Source organism: Gopherus evgoodei, chromosome 2 (assembly GCF_007399415.2).
Source record: "Gopherus evgoodei ecotype Sinaloan lineage chromosome 2, rGopEvg1_v1.p, whole genome shotgun sequence".
Taxonomy (NCBI): Eukaryota; Metazoa; Chordata; order Testudines; family Testudinidae; genus Gopherus; species Gopherus evgoodei.
The window spans coordinates 239,643,364-239,656,492 of record NC_044323.1 but is presented as its reverse complement, the minus strand read 5'-3'; the positions used below and the strand labels follow the sequence as shown (position 1 = coordinate 239,656,492).

Genomic DNA, 13,129 nt, shown 5'->3' with positions numbered 1-13,129 from the left:
ACTTTAGACCTGAGTTTGCTACATTCCCACATAGTATCACAAATCATGAAAGAGTGATAGATAGTTTAAAATATTGTTAGTTTGCTTTTTGTGTCCGCCATGTTTGGATCTCTGTGAGAAGCAGGGCCGGCTGCAGGCACTAGCATCTCAAGCAGGTGCTTAGGGCAGCAATCTGCAAGGGGCAGCAGTCCCTGTGTTTTTGCCCCAAGCAGAGCGCCGAGTTGCCGCCGGATGGTGGGAGCAGTCCATGTGCCCATAGGGCGGCACGCGCATTTCTGCGGCCACAGCAATTCGGCAGCAGCTTCTATGTTCATTTGTCTGGCTGAAGACAGAAGCTGCCTTCGAATTGCCACCGCCACGGAAATGCACGTGCCGCCCTAACGGCACACAGACTGCCCCCGCTGTCCCGCGGCAATTCGGCGCGCTACTTGGGGCGGCAAAAACAGTAGAGCCAGCCCTGGTGAGAAGTATGTGTGCACGCACCTCTGTTCTCAATGTTACAAGAAAAGTGAGACTAATTGGATTGTTTTCACAAAATAAGCATCAAGATTTCTTTTTAAAGTTTTGGAGGAGTATTACAAATATTATTTAACATTGAATGGTATCTTACTGAATATTTTCCCTGCTATATAAATCAAATAAAAATGTCCCATGTTTCCATCCTTGACATCAGGGTAGTAAAGACGAGTGCCTTCATTCAGCACAGTTTATTTTTGCAGTGATATTCTTCCACTGCCAAAGAAAGAGGAAAATAGATGTTTTTACGAACGCTATTGTGAGATCCGGGGTAATATTCCTTTAAGAAGTTCCAAAATAGTGTTTCAGCAAAGATTAAAGAAATACTTGTTGAAGATACTCTACAACTTTTAATCCTCTTTAGCATATCTCCTCCATAGGCAGTTAGACAAGTAAAACAATACTAAATATGTAACAAGAAAATTTATTCTGATCCCAATAATTTTAACAATGAATTAAAAAAGAAGTCTGTATAGGCCCATTTTGGCTCTTGACAATTGTTTTCAGTGACTTGTAGTTCACAGAATCATAAAAATGCAAGGCTGAAAGGGACTTTGAGAGGTCATCAAGTCTGATCCCTTGCACCAAGGCAGGACCAAGTATTCCTAGACCATCCCTGACAGCTGTTTGTCCAATCTGTTTTTAAAAACCTCCAGTGATGAGGGTTCCTCAACGTTCCTTGGAAGCCCATTCCAGAACTTAACAACCTTTATAGTTAGAAAGTTTTTCCTAATATCTAACTTAAATCTCCTTTGCTGCAGATCAAGTCCATTACTACTTACCCTACCTTCAGTATTCACTGAGAACAATTGATAACTGTCCTCCATATAACAGCCCTTAACATATTTGAAGACTATTATCAGGTCCCTTCTCCATCTTCTTTTCTAAGACTAAACATGCCCAGTTTTTTTTAACCTTTCCTCATAGGTCAAGTTTCCTAAACCTTTGATCATTTTTGTTGCTCTCCTCTGGACTCTCAAATTTGTTGACATTTTTCTTGAAGTGGCACCCAGAATTGGATACAGTACTCCAGCTGAGGCTTCACCAGTACCAAGTAGTGTGGAATAGTTACCACTCATGTCTTACATACAACACTCTTGTTAATAGGAAGGAATAATTCTGGGGTGTAAGTGAATACTTTGCGCTTGTCTTGACTGAATTTCATCTTGCTGATTTCAGACCAATTTTCTGATGTATCAAGGTCATTTTGAATTCTAATCCTGTCCTCAAAGTGCTTGCAGTCCTCTCAGTTTGGTGTCATCTGCAAGTTTTATAAGCAGATTCTCCATTCCATTAACCAAATGATTAATGAAAATATTGACTTGTACTAGACTCAGGACTGACCTGTATGGGACCTCACTAACTACGCCCTCTCGGTTGGAGCAAACCGTAGATAACTACTCTGAGTATGATCTTTCTGCCAGTGGTGCACTCACTTTATAACAATTTCATCTAGACCACATTTCTCTCATTTACTTTTGAGACTGTCAAGTGAGACTGTGTCAAAAGTCAACTGAAATCAGAATATATCACATCTACTGCTTTCTTCCTATCCACTAGGCCATTAATCTGGTCAAAGAAGGAAATTAGGTTGGTTGCCATGATTTGTTCTTGACAAATCTGTGCTGGCTATTCCTTATAACCCGATTATCCTCCAGGTACTTACAAACTGATTGTTTAATAATTTGTTCCAGTATCTTTCCAGGTACCAAAGTTAGGATGACTGGTCTATAATTCTCTGGGTCCTCTTCATTCACTTTTTTAAAGATCAGTAACTTCCTTCTCCAGTCCCCTGGGACCTCGCCCATCCTCCATGAGTTTTTGTGAAGGTAACAGCACATAATTAACCTGTGAACTCACTTCTACAAAATAGAAGCTGGATGCCTATTAATTAATATAATATCACCTATAAGACCCAATCAAGGATCATGGCTCCATTGTGCTAGGATGTAGAGCAGCATGGATAAAAAGAAAAAAATTATTGTAAATTAAAATATTTTTATTTAAATCAGTTTTTCTATTTAAATTAATACATTTTGCTTCTTAGAAATAAAACTATTTACAATTCTGATAACATATGTTAAAAGCCTAAACTCACTGTAATACTAAAATTGTTAATTATATTTAATACAGACTACATTTAATTTAGAATATATTAAGCAGTACATGTTTGCTGCCAAAGCTTTAAAGAAAGTCAAACCGCTGAACTGGTGGAAATCACTGAATAAGCACCTGGAACCAGTTTGTTGAAGTGCTAAATCAGCATTTGACAGCTTTCTGCAGGTATAGAGACAATATTTTCTTCATTTCAGTTTATTCAACTAGTACAGTTTAATGGCTAGTTCATTGAAAGTTAAGAAACTGATTGGGAGCTGACATAGCTGGAAAGCTTGCTTTCCTCAATCTACAAATACAAACTAGATGTGAGAATGAAATCTACTGGCTCAAAAGTCTTTAAAGACATGGTGACCAGAAACAATCAATTCAATTCAGTAACTACAGATAATGCATCTGTTGTTTAATAAACCAGCTGGTTTTCAATACAAAATGTGTTTTGATAAACTTCTATAAAAAAAGTATCCAGAACATTTAAGGTTAGTTTATGTAGGAAACAATTTTAAAAAGTGCTTTTTGTGCATTTTTAATTGAATTCCAATTTTTATCCAAATAGAGCTTGATGCAAATCACAACTAAAAAAAAAGTAATCATCCAGTAAATAAGAAATGTATCATTTCCTAACATAATGCAAAAATAAGTGAATCAATGCATGCTAAGATATATAATTGCTTAAATGTGTGATTAGCAAATAATAATAATAACAAATTTAGTATAAAAACTATATTTAGTTGCAAATCAACATTTTTAAATGGTTACCAACCAATGAGAACCAACCTTTCTTTAGGAAAATACCTAATAAATACCAACTGAAAACAAGTTAAAAATTGATTACTTAAATCAAGGTTTCCTTTCTGCTGATTTATATCAATCCATCCTGCACTATACAGACAAGTTAAAACAAGACAACAGTTCCTGCCCCAGAGAATTTACAATCTTGGCATCAGACAGGAAGCAACCGATGGATTAAACAGACAAATGGCGATAAGGTAACAGAAAAGCAGACGTCTCAGTTTGCCACTGCCCTAACCAATGCCAGACAGTATTGATTTTGTAGGCATCACAGCAGATGTCTTAATGAGGATAAGGTGATGGATTTACAAATTATAACAGTGAGTTTTTCCCCATGCATAGGAGGTGGTATAGGAGAAAGCATAGAGGTGATTGAAGGACAAGCAGCTAATCAGAAAATCATGGCTGGCATTATTGGTAGAGAAAAGGTAAAGGTTGAGAGCTCATAGATCTGATAGAGTGGGGCTAAAGGATGATGGGCTTTGAAGACAAAGACAAGGAGATTCTGTTTCATGCAGTGGAAGACAGGTAGCCACTGGAAGGAAACAGCAAAGGGGGTGGATGTGGTCAGAATGCCAGTGTCAGTAAGATTATCCCAGCATCAGCACTTTGAACTGACCTGAGGGAGGCAGTGTGGCTGGCTTCAGTGCTAGAGAGGAAATTACATAAATTGAGGTGTGAGATGATGAGCTCCTGGCAGACTGGACAGATAAAATAGGACAAATCTTAGAAATATTATGTAGGTAGAAGCAGTGAGACTTGGACATGGTCTGGATGTGCAGAGATTTATAAGAGGGAAATAACTGATTTGAGTGACTGAATGGTGGAATTATTCAATGTGAAGGAAAAATAGGAAGGCTTTTGGGTTGGAGTTCAAAAGCTCAGTTTTGGCCATGTTGCCAGCTGGACATCCATATGGAGATGTCGGAAAGATAGATGAAGATCTGAGATTGGATGGAAAGAGGCAAACCTTTAATGGAGAGGTAAATTTGTGAGTAGTCAATACAGAGGTGGTATCTGAAGCCTTGCTTGTGGTTAAGAGCTCTGAAAGAAAAGGTATCAAGAGACGAGTAGGGAGCCAAAGAATGAGCCTTGAGGAATACCCACTAGAAAGAGGAGAAGAAGACCCACTCAACAGTCCACAGAAAGAGCAACATAAGAGAACAGAGTCTCAAAAGGCAACAGAAAACTGAAATTTAAGAAGTAGCGAATGGGTCAGTGGTGTCAAAGGCCTCTGAGAGCTCAAGGAGAACAAAGATAGAATAGAGGTCACTGGAGACTTTAATGAGAGCAGTTTCAAGGTCAGGAAGGTGGTTTAAAGAAGGTAAAGAATGAAGTTGGAGGAGAGGAACTCAAGGCAGCAGTCGTACATGGTGTGTTCAATAAGCTTGGCAGTAAAGGGATAGTGTTTGGAGAGGCAGGTGGGAGTCAAGGGTAGAATTTTGATTTAATTCTTTATGATGAAGGAGACTAAAGCGTGCTTGTATTGTGAGGGGAAGGAGCCTTTGAGAAGGATAAGGGAGAGGGGGGACGAGAGACAAAACAGAATCGGATGAGGAGAATTATCCACTGGAACATATGGAGGGGTTAGAAGAGAGTAGATGAGAAATCTTATCAGAGGAGAAGGGAAGGGAGGGAATAGGGCATGTCAGTCAAGGTGGAAAAATAAAGCTGCTTGGCTAGGAAAGTAGCAGAACTGCACAAGGAAGAGAACAAATTTATTGTGGAGGAAGCTTGCATGATCATATGACTTTCCTAGAGTTGCTAGAGGTGGAACAGAGGAAGCAGATACTTGGGTTGATCCAAAACTGGGCTTTGGTAAGGCAGACTATGTGATGGGAGAGAGTAACAAAAGAGTTGAAGGTGGTGAAGACTGTAGAATAGAGGGAATAAACAACTACATCAATGGAGGAGGGGGCAGACAAGACAAGACAAGCAGTTATCAGTGTTAATACATTGGAAGTCAAGGAGGACTGGGTGGCAGGGCAAGGGGGGCATGTAGGTAATGCTGATAAACACAAGTTTAGCAGGATATTTTTAAAGGTTCAGCTATTTATATGGATAATAAAAATCTAAAATTGCATTTGATAAGATTAAAATGTACAAATCCTCATGCTTCTTGATATAAGCCAACTACTAACTGCCCGGAATTAGGAAGAAACTTCTCTGAGGGTCAAGTTACTCCATGCTTGCCCATTTTGGAGTTTCTTGTGCTGTCTTCTGAAAGTTTTAAATACTGTTCATTGTCAGAAACAGGATATTGGAATGGATGGACCACTAGTATAATGCAGCATAACAATCCTTGTGCTGCTATTCAGCTGGCCCGGATACACATTCTCTAGCAATATTTAAACTGTGTTAACATACTTTTCAAGGGAAGGCACTATTGAGAGAATCCAGGAAACATAACTATCACTTTAATTGTGAAAGCAGATCCAGCATTTTGTTCCAACAGTAGCCCGTGTGTGATTATTGGGGTGATAGCTGTGTCTCTGGTCCAACCGGAACTGAAAATTCAGATAAAAGCATACAGAGAACCTGTTCATGTGGACAAGTAGGAATAAAGAAACTTCACTGAACAATCCAATTTCTAAATGTTTATTCTGGGGTTGGCCCTTGAGGAATGGAAAACTACCGATTTCAGGATAAAGGTGAATTACAGAGCAAAAAATAAATTCAGCCTAGATCTTCTTGTTGAATGTCCCCTCTAACATAGCTTTTGACACAGAAATGTGTGTTAATTTTTAGGGCTGTGGATTACTCACGTTTAACTCAGGTGATTAACTAAAAAAAATTAAATATGATTAATCACAGTTTTAATCGCACCGTTAAACAATAGAATACCAATTGAAATTTTTTAATATTTTGGATGTTTTTCTACATTTTCATATATATTGTATTCTGTGTTGTAATTGAAATCAAAGTGTATATTATATTGTATTACAAATATTTGCACTGTAAAAATGATAAAAGAAATAGTATTTTTCAATTCATCTCATACAAGTATAGTAGTGCAATTTTTGTCGTGAAAGTGCAACTTACAAATGTAGATTTTTTTTGTTACATAACACTCAAAAACAAAACAATGTAAAACTTCAGAGCCTACAAGTCAACTCAGTTCTACTTCTTGTTCAGCTAATCGCTAAGACAAACAAGTTTGTTTACATTTACAGGAGATAATGCTGCCTTCTTCTCATTTACAGAAAGTGAGAACAGGCATTTATTTGCATGGCACTTTCATAGCCAGCATTGCAAGGTATTTACGTGCCAGATAAATATTACAATTGATAGGACTTGAATTTTTTTTTGTAAGTGCATTCTTTATTCCATTGCTTCTGTCTCCTCCCCTACACCTGCTTCCGTTTGCTAGGTAAATCCCTCTTCTCTCTGCTAACTGCTCTGGCAACTGAGACAAAAGCTTTCCCATGATTAATTAGCAAGCATTGATTATGAAACTTTCAGATACTACATATCTCATCTTCAGAACACATCCATTCTAACAAACAAGTTGCCACCTGTTTTGTCTTAAAGTTGAAATGCAAAGCTAATCTAAAAACAGATTTTGTTATCAAAATGTCCCTAATAACTAGGCTGCATCCGGCATTGAGCATACAAAAAGTTTTAACTAACTTTTTTAAAATCTTTTTTTTTTCCTCTGAGACTCTCAAAACTTCCTGGTTCACTGAAGGTATCCAAGACTGTGGCATCACAAATATCAGAACCCTCATTGCAATCTATACCTGATGTCATATTCTGGGAAGCCTTCAGTGACCCAAGAAGTGCCAAGAGGATTTCAGAAAAGAAGAAAACAAAATTAATAGGGCTGTCAAGCGATTAAAAAAATTAATCGTGGTTAATTGTGCGATTAAAAAAAATCACTATTAATCGCACTGTTAAACAATAATAGAATACCATTTTTTTAAATAATTTTGGATGTTTTCTACATTTTCAAATATATTGATTTCAGTTACAACACAGAATGCAAAGTGTACAGTGCATCCAGCATAGGCTCATGTACCTTCTAAGTGTCTTTCATTGACTGATGTATAAGATATATCAGTGCCACCCACAGTGCTGTTCTAGATCTGGCTGTTGGAATGTAGGTATGTTCCTCCACCGCTACCCTTTCAGTGTTCCTCCTTTTCATTACATTACGCGACCCAGGGCTGGCTCCAGGCACCAACTTAGCAAGCAGGTGCTTGGGGCAGCCACTCTGGAGAGGGGCAGCATGTCCAGGTATTCGGCGGCAATTCAGTGGAGGATCCCTTGCTCCTGCTCGGAGCGAAGGACCTCCCACTGAATTGCCGCAGATCACAATCGCGTCTTGTTTTTGTTTTTGTTTTGGCTGCTTGGGACGGCAAAACCCCTGGAACCGGCCCTGATACAACTCACCTCTCTTGGATGTTCTGTAATTTGAAGTCTTTAAATCATGATTTTTGAGGACTCCAGTAACTCAGCCAGAGGTTAAGGGTCTATGACAGGAGTGGGTGGGTGAGGCTCTGTGGACAGCAATGTGCAGGAGTTCAGACTAGATCAGTGATTTCTCAACCTATTTACCATTGTGGGCTGCAGGTTGAGAACCACTGTGCCAGATACACTGGCCCGCCCAGCCCTGCACTGCCAGCCTGTCCCTTCTCCTTGGGGGCAGATCCGCACCACACACCGCACTGAACCCCCTGCCCAGAGACCACCCCTGCTAATCCCCCCAACCCCTATGTCCAGCACATACACCCCCACCACCATGGAGCAGGGGCCCCGTGGCTGTGGGGCAGGCAACCAGGACCACATGGCTACAGGACCAAAGCCCCAAGTAAAACAGCCCCTTTGCATACCCTTAGTTCCTGGGCCTATGCTGCCCTTCTCCCTCTACTCCCTCACTGCCCAGAGACCCACTCTCCCACACACTGCCCTCCTGCCACACTCACCTCCCCAGTTGCTGCCAAGAGCGCTGCAACAGGGCTACCAGCACCTCTCCCTGTCAGCCAGCCCCACCTCCTGCCAAGCCCAACCGGCACATTTTTTATTTTTTTTTTCAGTGCACAGGTAGGTCACAGCTGTATGCTAATTGGGCCACATGTGGCCTGTGGGCTGAGAACCACTGAACTAGCTGATCATGATGGTCTCTTCTGACCGTAAAGTCTATGAGTTTTGCAAGAATGACTGACCTAAGATTCCCTCCTCAGGACCAAACGGAAGTGTGAGCTCCATAAACACACTAAGGAAGGCTGGGAAGACTTCATAGGCTAGAGAAATGAGAATTCTAATGGGCATATTCTCTCCTTAATGCTAGTAACACAACTTTCCTTAACCCTTAATGGGAGTTACTCATATGCACAGAGAGGTGAATATATCATTATGTTTGCTCACAAACCAGCTGTTTATCATGGCGTTGTACTATAGATTCTTTACTACCATCCTAACTTAATTTGCTGCAATATATAAGAGATGCATTTAAAAAGAACTGCCATTAGTGACTACCTTAATTATATCATTACAATACTAGTCGTTGACAACTCATTTTTTATGCAGGCAGCTTTAAGTGCCTTGAAACAGTTTTCGGAACAGGGACTGGATCCAGTGGAAGGGGCTATGAAGGTTGAAAATGGAACACTTGAAAAGTAAGTGTCATTTAGTCTTTTATATTTTAATGACTATGTGCTGTGCCACATAAAAAATGTTAATTAAAAGCTTAATTGCCCTTTTAGAACTTAGCAAAATCTGTAGTTCATTTCCTCTAGAATTCACATATAATTTGACAATTTGCTCACATAAAAAGCATTTCACTTTTAGTGCTAGTTGTAGTGTTTACTAACTAGTAATGATGCAGTCAGCCTTCTCATGCAGAGATTTTCCTTTTTAATTGTTGTTTATTATGCAATTAGCCTAACAGGAGTAACTGGAAATTTTATTTTAGTGATCCATCTTGCTTTTAGTCAAACAGGTTGCAGTGCATGATGTAGCATGTAAGTAGCTTTCTGCCAATCAGTGTTTATGTATGTAATGTCAATTTTATCCTAAATAATTTGAAAGTAAAGCAGAATTTTTTTCAGTCCTTAAGAACACTGATCTAGAATTTTAGCTCTGAGGAATATACAATAGATGTAAGTTTCATAGTGGATTTTTTTAAAATTAATTACTTTGAAAGAAATAGGATTGTTTGTACAAAATAGTACATTTTTCCAACTTTTAATGTAGCAAAAAGAACAAAATAGTCTTACGTGTAAGAGATAGACTATAAATATAAGTGGCATTTGGAATTTTCAATAGATACACTGTGCCTATTTATAAAACTGATTTAATCAGAAACATTTTCCACATGATCTCATCAGCATAGTATCTGAACATAAATATTGTTGTTTCACTTTAAAATGTCACCTTTCATGGTGACCTTTGAATCTCATGTGCCATCTGCTAATAAACATGTCTTAAAGATGTGCAACCCTGGACCTTACCGCTCTTGTTAATGTATTAATCTTTCAGACAAGTCAAGCATCTGGGAGAGAAAGCAGACAATAAACAGACTAACTCAGGCACCATTGCTCAGGACTGCAAGGATTCAAAGGCTGTCGTCTAGGAACTTCCCAGCACCCACGGCCGCCACTGCATCCTTATAAACCTGTCAACACGCAATAGGGTGTATGTGTACGAGGAAATGAATGACTAATACCATTATTTGAGTCTTATGTGAAGACAACGCTATTCTAACACAAGAGATAGTATACATGGTACTGTTTATTCAACTGGGAGGAAATAAAATTTGAGCATTTTCCTCAGAACTTGAGATCAGATCATAACTCAATTGCCCAGAGGCAGCAGAAATCTGATCATGTTACTGGAACTTAAAATAACAATTAACAAAGTGTTATGAAAAGAAGGTAAAGTTTAAAACTGATTAATATGAGTCAGCATTGATTCAGTTACACAGTTTTTTCATAGTGTAGTTTAAGTTCAGCTTTACTCTTTTTTAAAATAAATGCTTGAATATTTTAAAATTAACCAATGACAGTGCTGTGAGAATTGTAGTTGTTGTCTTCATATATAGTCATACAGCTTATCTTTTTATGCAGCCATTATGCATTCTTCATTCTATATCAATATGTATGACTTTAAGATGCACTACTTAGAGTTGTATGCAAACAGACGTTTAAATCATGAAAAGGTTTTGCTTAAACATGAACTGATGTTAGTGAGTAAAGATCAGTTGCAATATACTCCAGGAAAAGCAGTTACCGTATTTGATTTCCCTCCCCGTTATCAATTGGAGAGGCGTCTTGCCTCCAAGGAACATGTCCCCCTTAATTCTGCTCTCTGTTGTGTGAAGCACATCTACACCCCATTCTGTGTGTTGTATCAACCCACTGTTTGCATCAACTGAGTGTTTTTAATAACTGCATTCTGATCAGGAACAGCAGATAGGATTGAAATGTTATCTAGAAAAGGGAAGAAAAGAGTTGAAACAGATGTAAAGATTTTCCTTATAGAAGGAATGGTATTAGAGATGAAACTGCCAGCTGCACTCGGTACCAGAATGTTCAGATATGTGGGCGAATGCAGTAAAACCACATCAGTTCGTGTGTACAATGGTGGTGTCATCTCTTCTTTATTCTCTAAAAATATTCACCTAGCAAAACTTCTTGAAAAGTCACAAAAACTTACATTGAACAACTAGTACCTATGACAAGAACTGGATTAGACCATATCTTCTACCACAGGGCTGCCTCCTATGAAACTATGGTTCTACTTATATGTAACAAGCTCCTTTTAGACTCAAGTATATAATTTTTTTAAGAGCTTTCCATTTTTAAATCTTATGCAACAAAAACATGACACAGCTGTTGACTGCACAACAATAGAATTACATAAGATTTCACAAGCACATAACCCACAAATCACAACCTGTCTGACTCACCTGACCAGAAGACACACAAATAGCAATGTACGGAAACAGTGCAAATTGCATATGTAACTGGGCCTCATCTGTGAAAGTCCTTTGATGCTCTATGCTCTGCAAGGTAACAAGTATCATAATACACACAAAGCTAGTTGCTGCTGAAAAATTATATCCACAAAGTAGTGGCTTTACATCTGATCATCTGCAGAATGCTCAGTCCTGCTCTCATGAAGGTACTAAGGACCTTCATGCTCAGAGTTCTCAACTTCTGGGGGCTCTGCCTTCCCACATCCCCCTAGTTCCAGGTACGGACAGTGCCTGTCTGGCTCCCAGAGCTGGGGATGCTGGTGGAGAGGCTGAGTACCCAGCAGGGCCGGCTGTACAGTTTTCGCCGCCCCAAGCAGCAGCCCAATTGCCGCCACGGGCGGCGAGGGCAGTCCATATACCCTTAGGGCAGCAGCCTCATTTCTGCGGCGGCGGCAATTTGGCAGCAGCTTCTATGTTTAGCTGAAGCCGTCCCGGACAGCTAAACATAGAAGCTGCTGCCGAATTGCCCTTCAGTGTGCTGCTTGGGGGCAAAACAACACAGACTGCCACCCCTTGCAGATTGCCACCCCAAGCACTAGCTTGGAATGCTGGTGCCTGGAGCCGGCCCTGGTGCCCAGGCTCTCTGGTATCTGGGCCATCTTTTGTCATTTTCACACAGAACCTTCTCTGAGGTCAGTCAACAAACCAAAAGTTTCACATTTGACATTTCATCCTGCTTAGGGTAAAAAAAAAAAAATTTCCCCCTCAAAACAATGTTTTCTCAGAAATGGATTCCCTTTTTTCAGCCACTTCTAATGCTGAGCACCTTAGCTGGTGTGAAAGTGTGTAACTTCCAGGAGGCATTTGGCAGGATCAGGATCTTAAAATGATAGAGAAATATTGAACTGTGACCAATGTCTTGCTCAAGGAGTGTATTGTCTCCATTGGCTATGGAAGTGGGCGGTTCTTCTGCACCCTTCAGCCTAGCAGCCTGCTAACCTAGGACACACTTAGACCAGTGGGTCTCAACCAGGGGTACATGTACCCCTGGGGGGTACACAGAGGTCTTCCAGGGGGTACATCAACTCATCTAGATATTTACCTAGTTTTACAACAGGCTGCATAAAAAGCACTAGTGAAGTCAGTACAAACTAAAATTTCATACAATGACTTGTTTATACTGTTCTATATTACTATACACTGAAATGTAAGTATAATATTTATATTGCAGTTGATTTATTTTATAATTATATGGTAAAATGAGAAAGTCAGAAATTTTTCAGTAATAGTGTGCTGTGACACTTCTGTATTTTTATTGTTATGTCTGATTTTGTAAGCAAGTAGTTTTTAACTAAGGTGAAACTTGGGGGTACGCAAGGCAAATCAGACTCCTGAAAGGGGTACAGTAGTGGAAAGGTTGAGTGCCATTGGCTTAGATTACTGTTGACAGTGTTTCCAAATATGCTGTACATATTACAGGCCGTATTAACCCCTACCTTTAGAAACCCACAAGAGGGAGAGAGAAACCTATTTTAAAAACACTTTGCATGGTGAACTGCATGTATTTAGGGGAATATTCCTCCTGCTGAGACTGGGGAGGGACTTGCAGCAGCCGTTTGGAGGGGTGGAGTAGCACAGCCTTGGATTGTGCAGGTGTTCAGAGGTCTCCAGGGAAATCAACAGATCTGGGCACATCCAAGAGCAGAGCTAGCACCACCACACTGAGTCCCACCCGACCCCTTGACAGCAGTGCTCACTCATTTCCATGGGTTGGCTTCTTGAAGATGA

General features: G+C 39.7%; 1 protein-coding gene across 1 annotated transcript in view; it reads left to right on the top strand.

Annotated features, from left to right (window-relative positions):
- The window catches only part of STAU2 (staufen double-stranded RNA binding protein 2), a 220,933-nt gene extending 209,145 nt beyond the window's left edge, over positions 1 to 11,788 (top strand). Inside the window, 2 exon segments of the mRNA XM_030553274.1 lie at positions 8,953 to 9,041; positions 9,904 to 11,788. Of these exon segments, the coding sequence (XP_030409134.1) occupies positions 8,953 to 9,041; positions 9,904 to 9,997 (183 nt within the window). The 3' untranslated portion in view covers positions 9,998 to 11,788.
- Positions 11,789 to 13,129: the final 1,341 nt, after the last annotated feature.